The sequence below is a fragment of the Anser anser genome (genome assembly GCF_964211835.1).
Source record: "Anser anser genome assembly, chromosome: 3".
NCBI lineage: Eukaryota > Metazoa > Chordata > Aves > Anseriformes > Anatidae > Anser > Anser anser.
This window is the reverse complement of record NC_139722.1, coordinates 30,836,628-30,849,357: the sequence shown is the minus strand read 5'-3', so window position 1 is coordinate 30,849,357 and position 12,730 is coordinate 30,836,628. Positions and strand designations below refer to the sequence as shown.

Below are 12,730 nucleotides of genomic sequence, written 5' to 3'. Positions count from 1 at the left end.
ACTTAGGTTCAAAAAAGAAAAAAACAACTCTAAAATATCTTAAAAATAAACAGAAGCAGAGAACCATAAAAAAAAAAAAAAAGCAAAATTTCCACAATTTGTCATCAATAAAATTCTAATCTTACTGAGAGGTACTACAGGTAGGAGTCAGATCAGCTTATGTTCACCTCTATTCCTTTTTTATTTACTGCTTGCAGGCTACAATAAATTTCACTGAGATGCTCTTTGTAATATAATTTTTTTCTGGGAACTGAATGGTGGGTCATATTTAGCATTGATGGTAAAACAGTCTGTCTCCTACTCTGGAGTAAAATGCAATTAAAGATCTAGAGTTCAAAGAGATTTCATCATACCTTTGCCCAGAGACACTAGTCCAAATTTGCTACTGACTGAAACTACGTAAGGCCTTGGGCAACTGTTCATAACAAAAGATCATAGCTTTACAGTCCTTTGTAAAACAATATTATGTAATAAAGCTCTAGTAAATGTCTTCTAATTGTGAGTTTATGAGTTTATTTAAAGTAAATTCTATGTCATAGTGATATAAACAGTTTCTTTGCTATGCCTTCATATAAAATACTCCCATCTTTATTATATAACATACTTTCCCCAATAACATACATGACAATTTTTTTAATGCAAAATATATATTTTATTCTCCCTTTGGCTGCAGGGGGATTGCTGACAGCAGGTAGAGAAACTGTTAATTTTTTATTATTATTATTTATATCTAGTTAGACATAGAATGCCTTTTCAGTTTTAAAACATTTTAAAGATGAAACTAAAGGACAAAAAGTACTAAATTAAAAATAATTGCACAAAAATCTCATACATTTATAAGAGACAACCTAAGTTGGAACAGGAGCATTTTTCTTTTTTCAGTCTGCTACAACAGGGTAGGTACCAACTGGCTTTTAAGTATAAAATAATGAAAGAAAATAAGAAAAGTCCTGAAGCACTATGTAGCTCTATGGACTATGCAGGGAACAAAAGGTTAAACATTCAGCACAATACTACATCTTCAGTTTAACCATCAAAGCAGTTAATGAAGAGTTTTCTTACAAATTACTGTTTAAATGAAGACCTCAAAACCCAAAGAACAAAAATTAATTTTCTTTTGCATATACACATGCATGAAACAAGTGTATTTTCTCTTCAAAATACATTAGACTATTCCTGGGCTTGAATTTGTTAGTTTTACTGGGTTTTATGATGTGATATTTAAATCAATCTTGCTTCTTTCTTTTGCATGACCCGATACATACTCCTGGAAGAGTATGTCTTTGTACTTACATTAGACAGATGAGCTAGTTCTATCTCTAGGAAAGAATCCGTAGTTTTAGGCTCAGGTCGTATAGTAACAACGATGATTTTTGAATTAACAACTGTAAAATTCCTGTGGGGGAAAAAAATACAACAAACATATAAACATGGAAGCTTTAGCTTAATATTGCTAAATGAAGCTGCTGGTATAACATTCAAGAGTCTCATGGTTAATTTCCATTACTTTAGTTGTCAAATATTCAGGGAGAAAACATATTTGTTCAGAAATGGTAAAAACTGTCATTCATTAGGTACCATAACTGACACTATAAAGTCTGACAAGCAATGATGGTGGCAGAAATGCCAGTCAGTAAAATACGATTTACTAATTAGAAGGGCACATTGATGACACAGACATTCTGTCAATGGTTGAGTGCATATCATTCACTTTTCTCAAAGTAGACCTACTAGTCACATTTTATAGGAGAGAGTCATTTTTCTTTCAGAGTGCTGTGTTGGCCTCTTTTTCTGAATTTTAACTAAAGTTAGATGTGTGCAATGGGAGAGCCTACAGTTCTGTTGATTCCGTTCTCATAAAAACAAATACCTATTTCCAATGTTTGAAAAATCATTGCATTTGGTATATAAGTGGGCAACTTCACCATCTAAATATTTTTAAACTATAATCTGTAGTTTTGTCCTAAGTGAAATGCCACCAAAGGCAATCTTTTTTTTTTTTTCCCTCAGATAAATCAGATTAGATTTGGTTTCATGTTATAATATTCTACATATAATAACTGTACAATACTCTATATAATACAACTGTATCAAATTACAATAATTATATAATAATCACCATATAATAATAATACAATTATTATATAATAATGTACAAATAATTATATAATATTATATATAGTAATAATATAATACAGTTTACTCAAAATAATAATTTTCTCTTAAGTTCTTATTCCTCATCAATATCTCTTTTTAGGTTAAACATGAATTAGTATATTTTGTAGCTACCTATCTAGGACAGAATTAGTATTGTCAAGGTTATGTTAGTACAGGCATATCGTCATGACATAATTTTCACGTCTTCGATCCTTGCTTCTTCAGACTGACTGTTTCTGGTGTTCCTTATGATATTTCATTTGTATATAGTGCTGTTTTCAACAGAGACACACTTTCTCCGATCACACAGAAAGAAAAATAAAACCTCACAGAAAGACATTTCCATAGGAAGATGTTATCAAAGAAGAAACTAGGTAGTTTTGATGTAATTATAATGTATTATCAATATTCTTATATCCTTTCTCCTTCTTCTCCTTCTCCTTCCTCTTCTTCTCCTTCCTCTTCTTCTTCTTCTTCTTCCTCTTCCTCTTCTTCCTCTTCTTCTTCTTCTTCTTCTTCTTCTTCTTCTTCTTCTTCTTCTTCTTTCTTCTTCTTCTTCTTCTTCTTCTTCTTCTTTTTCTTCTTCTTCTTCTTCTTCAAGATAACAAAGTTTGATTAAGTAAACACTGGAAGAATTACCAGAGCCGCTCCTCTAGTGTTTTTTTTTTGTTTGTTTTGTTTTTCAGATCTGAATTAATAACAATATTAATAAAATGGAGTTATTTTAGATAGCTGTTTTTCTGTCAGGGTACATATTCTGAGTGGTTTTTTGTTTGTTTGTTTTTGTTTGTTTGTTTTAGATATATATCAGGGTATACATATTGATTATATGTGAAATGAAATTCAGATTTTCATTTCTTTTAAGAATGACTCTACATTGCTTAAGAAAAAATGAACTTACAAGTAAGGCATGTTCCTGTCTCAAGACAATATGAAGGAAATTTTAGTTCAATTTGTGACTATTGTATATATTACAGAAAAATTACAGATGCTATAGCAGCAATGCTACAAAGTAATATACTGCTTGAGGTACTCCATCCTCAGTCTAACAAAGCACATTGGCTGACCTAGGGAAGATTAAGGGCTTTTTTGGCTCTACAGCATCCGAAGGAGAGGGCTAGGAATGATGTTTCATATGGAGAAAGAGAACATTTCAGTTAATTAGAGCAGGAAAAATAAGGTGCTTGTATAAGTGGCAGGCAAAAAAAGCTTAATACAGCAAAATCACTGATAATTTATTTGATCTTATTTGTTGAAGGAAAAGTTAAAAACTATCCTACTATATGGCAATATGCTGGGAATTCCTTCAGAGTGCCCAGGAGAATAATTATAATATTTTTAAATGACTATTGCACTGAGAATCAATTTTCTTAGAATCTAACAATATTATTTACATGTTCAAGGATGCAAGAGATACGGAAATAATAGGCAGTCTGTAGTGCTCAAAATATTAAATAGTTCAATATTAAGAAAATATCTGGTTGACATTACAAGAAGAGAGCAATACAGAAAAGTATATTAGGGAATAGAATCAAATATAGTTAGTTACTTGTGCATGGAAAGAAAATAACTATTCTATTTTTCTAAGGAGGAATTTTTTTTTTGTAAGAAAAAAAAAATTCCTTTCGTTCTCTTCCTTAGCATTTTGTGTTAAATAATCCTGACAAATTCTTTGAATAATTTACACATACCAGTTGAATTAATTCATTTTTTTTCAGAAAGTTTTAGATTAATATAATTGCCAAGTTCTCATCTCACACTGTGTTTACAAGACTTATTGTTAACAGACTCTATGCTAATAAAAACAAGAAAAATTAAGTCCATGTGCTAAAACAGTTAATTTTCGAGGTTATGAAATATATCATATAGTCTATCTTAGATAATGAAATCCTCATTTTATTCACAGAACACCTGTGATGTACCAGATGGGGACTCTGTGACTAGGTGCTTTGAAAGCTTTCCCCTAAAGATACATAGTAATATCCTGAGAGGTTTTGTTGTTGTTGATTTGTTTTGTTTTGTTTTATTTTAAGCAAAAATGTTCCTTCTGGTAATGAAGAAGCTTTCTAGCTTCGTAGTGCTATTATTAATGAATGTATGGGAATGTGTCACCTCTGTTCTTCTGAAAACCACAATAAACAGGTTTCATATAATTAAACATTTATTTTACTTCCACCCTAACTCCAGCAAAAACTGAGACTAAAGTCCCATGGGAAATGATAAAGCTTTCTGGATTTTCAACTGTGGCCAGTAGAAATCACCTCTTTTATCACATTGTCAAGGTGTAAATGGCCCTTGAACTCAAACACAAGCCCATGTTATTTAATTTACCTTGATTCATAGTTATGTTTATCTTTATTCCCACCATTAACAAATTAAGTATCATTTTATTTAGAGCAGTATCACATGAGATACGTCTCCAAAATGTTTTCTGTTTGTTTTTAATTTTCACATTGTGTATAGCTACCATGCTTTTACACATCACATAAAAACTAGATGTTACCTCCCTTCAAATTTTACAGTATTTGCCTCATACGTAATGCTACTGTAGTGAAGCATTTCACTATGTTCAGCATTAATATGGTTATGAAATTATGTTTATTACTATTAAATAAGATTAGTATAAATAATAATAAATGTCAGATGATAGCTTTTCATTTCAAAACATAAGCAAACAGCAATAAAAATTTTCCAAACCCAGGCATGTGCATATGGGTTGTATGGAAACCTACACCTCGTTCATGTTTCTGAATGAGTGCAAAACGATAAACCATCATAAAGATTCCTTTAAAACTTGCATTGTGGTTTTAATTTTTCTGAAGAGTCTAATAGTGCAAAAAATTCAACACTAAACATGGTTGCAGCTTTTTTCTAATTCAGATTTATGCCTGAATGAACATTGAAATGGTTTGAATTGCTTGGAACTGTAAAGCATTTGAGGTACTATTTTAAGGTCATGAGATCAAATTTTGAATATGATCACCATAGGCAAAGAAATTCAGCATGATACACTTTCCAGTGAAGTATGAGATGTAAGCTGTAGAAGTTTCAGTGTAATTTCGTTATAGATAGAAGTGGAGGGAAGTACTGAGGTGCTATAATCCTAACAAAGATGAGACTACAGGTACCCAGGAATATGTGTTGTATTTTTATATTACAGATTGATCACGACATTTATTCCTTATTCAAGAGAAAGTAATAGTGCTTCTTTCCTTTTCTTGGGTCTCTGAGAATTAGATTAAAATAATACTGAACATATTCAGAGGCAAGTGGGATATCTTCATATTTAAATTTCTAAAGACTTCATTTATGAATAGATACACATAGCATTAGACCATTTTGCTTTAGAAGCTCACAAAACCTCTCTATGAACTAAATTGTACAGGGAAATGGTCAATTTTGCTGTGGAAATCAGCAAGCAGATGAAAGTAGAACAGATAAAAGCAACGATTTGGGAACTGAGGTGAAAATTTCCAAAGTCCATAGTACTTAAGTAGCTGTAACTTTATGTCCCTGTTCTGCCCCTACTTCTGCTACTTGGGATGCTATTGATTCTAGTGAAAATGTAGTAAGGCCTATAAATCTCAATTTTCTAATAGATGAAATAAATGTATTTAACAACTGTTCGTATGAGCAAATATATAGCATTCAAAAGATCACACTTGCTTTCTGTAAATTAAAACTGTTGGCCTTTGTGAGCTGAAGATGCGTGATCACAGATTGGGGTTTACAATATAAAGGTTTGAAGGGTACACGGCAACCTCAATTCTTTCCTAGGTTTAGCATATCGTCACTAAGGTCTGACAAAAAGGGCTAAATATGATAGGCCTTTGGCTCTGTTTCTCTGAATATGGGAGATTTCTCACACAGAAAATCTCCCACAAACATCACTTTCCTCCTGGCTAATTTCAGGAACTGGCACAGCAAATGGAAAGTGCTTACTGACATTTCAGAAGTGGATGAGCTGTCATTTACACCATGCCCTAGGCATAGATGGCTCTCGCCAGCCCTCCCCGGGCTGCCAGGTGTCCTGCCAAGACATCACTGTTCACATTGTGCTCTACCTGAGACAGATTTCTATCCCCAGCATTGCAGCTCCTCACTGCACAGCACATTGCAACTTTACTGGGAAGGTTTGTTTCTTTTTCACTTTTTTTTTTTTTCCTTTTCTTTTCTTTTGCCGAGTCTCTTTCTTCAAATGGAGTTTGACAAAAAAACCTTTTGTTTTTCCATCCTTTGTTTCAGCTCATGAAGTTTTGGTGAAATAGAGTAGGAAAGATGATCCAGTGGCTTTCTAATTATTATCCTTTCTATTGTGAGTTCATTAACAGTTATCGTATTGTGACACAATATGCACCAGTTTATTTTACTGTAAAAAAAAATCAAAAAATAGAAGACCAACTATCACGTGAAATAAGATACTAGTCATGAACCATGAAATGATCTTAATTGAGAAAGGGGGAAATGTTTATTTCCAAATTGTCTGTCAGCAAGTACAGAACAGAGAAAGGGAAACGAAACCTTCCTATTTCCCTATCTATGTGCATAGCCCTCCCAACCACAGGCACATGCATGTCTTATTTCTGAAATGGATCCTCAGTATAACTCTCTTGTTCCTTCTGAATACAACTTACACTGAAAATGTACTTGGAAAACTACTAGTAGAGACCTCTGTAGAACTGGTGCAGAGATGCTTAGTACACCAAGGCATTATGCTGTTGCTAGATCACTTGTACTGACCAGATCAACAACAGTTTGAAGCACTGTTATATGTGGCATTAACTGATGTCAGTGTGCATACTTTGAAAGGAACATTTCCGTATTTGAGCTTAATGCAGAATATATAAAATATAAATTAAAAAAAATTAATTAAAAAGCTATTTCCATCATACAAATGACTAAGCATGAAGGAAACAAAAATATATACATATTTTATGTAACATGTACATATACATATATTAAATAATTGTAGAAAAAAATCTGTCATTGCCTTTACACAATTGATTTGATTGTTTGCTTTTATCCTGACATGTAGTGTAGCTATGATACTGAATTAGATTAATTAATGTAGTATTTATGGTAAAGGAGTTTCTTACCTCAAAGTGGGCAAAATGAGTTCTAAATTTTTGTACAGCACTGCTCCAAGTACAAATACAGTTGATTCATCGAGTTCTAAAAAGAGTAAGGAAAAAAGTTTTTTAACCTCTGTCTCCCAAGGTTTGGTCAAAAACTGAAAAAAAAAAACCTAAAAAAAAACTAAACTAAAAAAATGAATACCATTTATCTTTCCAGTGGAAATTTCATTTTAAATAAACTATCATCATTTTGAATTATAACCTGGAACTCTGTCGCAAAGATGTAGCACTGTCAGGAATACATCAAAAGATTTAAACACTGAAAATCACATTTTCAAAAATCCATCACTATGGAATGACATCCATGCTAGTTCATCTACCTTTATAATGAAGTATCCTCAAAGATTGTCTTTAGCTTTTAATGAGTAGCAAGTAAATTTTCTGAAGCTACAGATCTGCACTGCAATGGCATTTGTAAACTGGATCTGAAGACGGGGTAATTTGCCTGCTGAGCAAAATTTTGGTAACTAACTTTTGGTAAAAGTTAGGCCATCTTTTGGAAAGACCCAGTCTTCCAGGATGGAGAAGCATTAGGAGGTTCAGCAGAGCTGTGCTTCAGGCCACCTCATACCACCATAGGTATAGTGTCTTGGATTTCTTTAGCACTTTTTGTTCAAGATACTGAAATTAAGCCCCATCCTCTCTCTGGGATAAGCTGTGGGTACTGTCTCTCTTTTAAAGAGGAATAAAATAACCAATTCCATATTATCTAGTAGTCCTATGAGACAAATATTCTGAGTTCCCTTGTTAAAGCCAACACAAAATTAAAGTACTGATATGCTTTTTTACCTGTTGACATAGGGGTGAAGATATTTTTTGGAATGACAACCCTGTCTTCTGAATTTCGTGCCCAATCAACCATTCCTTTTCTTCCTTTCATGGGGAAATTGATGTCGGTTAGAACAGATGCAGCAGGAAGCTTCTGAATGCTAGCCACTAGTAAGAGAAATCACAAAATTAAATAAAGTGTGTTTCATACTTTAAAGCACCATACAGTGATAACAGTACATCCATAATAAAACAAAACAACAAAAAAAAAAAGTTTAATAATATATTTCAAGTAGAGCAGGAATTTATAGGACATCAATCAGCAGTGAAAGTGTCATCTTCTGTTTATTATGCAGTTCTACAATGGATTAATTATGTGGCACTGATCCTATCATTTGTCAGCCAGACAAGTTAACCAGAATCCGGCTAACTCTCTTAACATGTGTTTTTGAATGTAGTGGCTTATGCCCTGAAATTCACACATAAGGAATTGTATCTCCAAAGTAAATTCTAAAATGATTAAATGTGACAGTAAAAGGAGGATGCTGAAAATTGCTTTGGGAAACATAACTGCTAGATGCAGACTAATAAAGCAATAACAGAGCTTTTATTCCCTACACAGGCACAATTTCAAGATAGATGCATTAAAGATATTCACATATTAAAAGACCTAATTGTTTCTACACAAATGAGAATAATGCAGTACAGCACATGATTTCTTTTCCTTGAAAGAATAATTCCCATTCTGAATTCTTAACTATATTTTTTCATCTAAAAAAATCCAAAACTTCCCCCAAACATTACTATTATATCTGTAACAGATATGGAAAGAAGAAAGAGGTATTAAATCCTATAATAGGCAGTCTGGAATTTTGTTTACTCATTCTTATTTTCTTTCTGTTTTATAACTCTATTATCTGGAAATCATTTTTAGCTTTGTTGTGAAATCTAAGTATAGACTCCATGGCAACACTAGCAGTGTCTACAAAGACTCAAACCACTTTTAAGGAACTGTTAGGGCTGCAAGTGTTTACATACACTTAGAGAAATGACAAACAACACATTTGGAGCACTAGTTCCATTCTTAATGTAAGCCATGTTGATAATCATTTCCTGTGCAATGCTCTTCCTAATCAATTTATGATGAAGCTAATGTAGTTGGAAGATTTTGGATATCAGGACTGTACTTTGATCTGTGTGATGATTTCATTTCCAGGACTACACCAGGGAGCTAAACATAAAGACAATGTGGACAACTATAAAAGCAATCAGAAGAGCAAAATTAAAGTAGAAAACCATTAGGTGTCTCATCAGTGGATTTTATTTGAAAGGAAACTGTAATTCAAAACCAAGGAATGAGGAAAATTAAGTTGTTAACAACATTAGCTCTACAAATGTATTCCCTGATAACTGACTCTTAGTTCCAAATTAGACTGGTTATGCATTATAGAATCACATCAGTGAGGTGGTACTTGAGGTTATTTCAGGCTTTCCGTTATAAAGCTATCATCAGAGCTTTACAATTCTAGTTACAATCCCCTCTGGGCTGAAATTGGCAAATACATTCCCTACCCTAAAGGGATGCTTAGTCTTGTGAAATTTCAGGTGTTGTGTGGCGGGAGAAGAGTTCAGGTGTTTCTAAATTACTGGAGCTTAAAATGAATTGCTTTCATATGCAATCAGTGGATATACAGAATATATTAACATTGTAAAAATTGACTTTTTTTTTCCATAGTTCTGAAAATCCAATAAAAATTTTATTTTATTTTACACATAAATGAAATTAAACTCACAGTTTTCAAAATTAAACAAAGTCTGTATAAGACTATATATATATTATTTGCACAGTATCTATCTAATTAGCTAGTAAAGCCTTAATATTTCATCCACCTTTAATGTGTCAGTTCCCTATATTGAAATGGGAAATCAACGTTATTTAGTGGATTTCACTCTGTACAGCAGAAAACCACCATAGTACTGAAAAAAGGGTGGGGGTCTAGGACAGTACCTCTCTGGATTCTTCCTATCTATATGTTTTAAATAGGGACATTCATCATGGTATCTAAGCACTACTCAGAACCAAAGATTACAAAATATTTGTGATAAATAACACAAAACATAATCACATGACATAAACATATATTTATATCTATATCTATTTCTTCTATCTATATCTATTATCTCTCTCTATATATTCCCATTCATGGTTCAGACAAGATTTTCTTCTACTCACAAACAGAAACCAAGAGAACAAAGGTGTCTGTAATTATTTTCACAGAAGACAGCACCTTTACATCCTTGAGATCTGGGCTTTTTGCATAGATAGAGAGTGCACACAGCACACTTAAAACAGTAATTGAAAGCAGTTTGCCAAAATGCTTCCTCTGTGGATTACAAAGACTGCCTCTACAGACCCATGTATATCACTAGGCCATTCTTTAGACACTTTGCTGAATGACTCTAATAATATGTGCCTACTAATCTCATATAAGGCACTGACCTTTGTAAGGTAATTTACTGGACTCTAAGTAGAAGCAACTAATTCAGCCCATCATAACATGGCCAGGTGTATACATGAAACAGTGTCACCCCTTCAGTGTCACTGTGACTAGTATTTTAATTTTAAAAGAAAGCTAATACTATTAAAGATTAATCTAAATCTCATCTCAAAGAGATCTTGAAGCATGACCAGCTATATTTCCATTGTAAAAAGTGGATTTGCTGTTCTCAGACTGTGTCTAAACACTAGGAAGCACCTTACTGTGCAGGTGACTGAGCACTAGTACACATTGCCTAGAGAGGTTGTGGAGAGTCCCTGCTTGGAGATCTTCAAAAGTCATCTGGACGTGGTCCTGGGCAACCTGCTGTAGGTGTCCCTGCTTGAGCAGGGGGTTGGACCAGACAATGTACAGTGGGTCCTGCCAACCTCAACCATTCGGTGATTCTGTAACTCAGTTTTAATCTGCAGTATGAAAATTGTTCACTTTGTTATAAGCATAAAAAATCAATAAGTCTTTTAGAAGAGAATGTATATAACTCAGGGGCCAGGTCATTCTCATGTCAGCAGCTCAAATGTTAGTTTCTTCTACAATTGTTATACATATACATTAGACAGAATGACGTCATTCACTTTGCACTTCATTCTACTCTTTTTATGTAAGATTTGTATTAGAAAATGATGCTCCAAATGCTTGGACCTGAATGATTCAGTTCTGCAATTACCACACAAGTACCTTTTTCTTCTCATTTTTGGAAAAACAAAAGTAGTACTTTTTTTTTTTTTTGGATTACTTTACCAAAATATCATGTCCTGAATTTGTGAGAACACTAGCCAATGAGGATATTTACAGGCACTACAGGAGGCTGAATTTTGCTTGTTTATTACACATGGAAGTTGTATAATACTGGAAATAATATTGATGAGAATATTAGTAAGAATGAAACAGTAAAATGTACAACAAAAAAAAAAAGAAAAAAGAGAAGAAAAAGGAAATAAAAAATGAAAATGATCTAAGTAGAAAATAATTAACATTTGCATGTGCCATTTTGAGTAAAAGAAGTTTAAATATAAAAATGTTCCACATATATCATATACAGCATCCATTATTCTCTCAACTACAAAGATATTTCAGTTAATGATATAATTTCTATTCTAATTCTTCTATTCTAATTTGACTACATCTTGTTGAACTGTTTATGTTGAAGACTTAATTCTGAGAAGTATTGTCATTGACACTTCCCAGATCATTCTTATAGTTTACGTGTCTTGTAGACACAATTCATCAAATCTGATACCACATTACAATAATGAAAATTCTCTTCCTTTTTTATTTGTATTATGACAATTCCTATGATATTTCAGGTATTGCTCACAAAACAAAACAAAACAAAACAAAAAATAAAAGAAAATGCGGTGCTTGCACTAATTTGGAGAAATTGAGTTAACTTTGGTTTGATGTAACAAGAAATAAAAAAGCCACCCACAGGTTTTAGTGGTAGAAGATTTAGAGCCAGTAGAGAAACATTTCGGGGTAGAATATATTGCATTCTTTCATTTTTCTGGACAGTCTATTTTGTTTGGACTCCTCTGTACCTTCAGTTACAATTGTAATATTCTTTCCAAGGTTAAAAATAAAGAAGCAGGAAAAAGGAATTTAGTTCAGGGTACACATCTATATTTAATATTGGAAGAATTTAGGAAGTAAAATATAATGGGTGTATTCAAAAAACAACACAACCTTACTTCTTAATATTTAAGGTGAAGTTTATATACCTTAGATGGAAGAAAACCTAGCCTAGCTATAAGCAGGAACACAGGTGAAATAGCCAGGCTTTTAGAATTCTTTGAATATTCATTTGATGCACACTGGTACAAACTATAAGACAGTTGTTCAATTAAACATAAGAACACATACGCATTTGATGATTCCATAATAATTTTTGATTCAGAAAAATCTCTTTAAGTAGTTTAGTCTAATCAATTTAGCGATTGCTTTGACCCTTAGTTGATTCCTTTTAATATCCCTTACAAATGAATCTCCATTTGCCTTTAATCCATTTTCATGCTACAGCTGCAGACAAGCTTTTCAACAGCTCTACTGAAAATTTCAGAATAGGCAACTACTAACTGTTCTTACATGCTGAGTAAAGTAAAATCTCTTTGGAATTGA

General features: G+C 32.8%; 1 protein-coding gene across 11 annotated transcripts in view; it reads right to left on the bottom strand.

The window, feature by feature from the left end:
- Positions 1-12,730, bottom strand: part of ADGRB3 (adhesion G protein-coupled receptor B3) — a 468,984-nt gene that overhangs the window by 182,389 nt on the left and 273,865 nt on the right. For all 11 annotated transcript variants that reach the window (XR_014582934.1, XR_014582935.1, XM_083832452.1 and 8 more), the window contains 3 exons: positions 8,082-8,228; positions 7,254-7,329; positions 1,294-1,396 (listed from right to left, as the gene is read on the bottom strand). Coding sequence is in view for 9 of the 11 variants with exons in the window: in XM_083832452.1 (XP_083688578.1) it covers positions 1,294-1,396; positions 7,254-7,329; positions 8,082-8,228 (326 nt within the window). In the remaining 2 variants the exon portion in view is untranslated. The remainder of the gene's footprint in view (positions 1-1,293; positions 1,397-7,253; positions 7,330-8,081; positions 8,229-12,730) is intronic.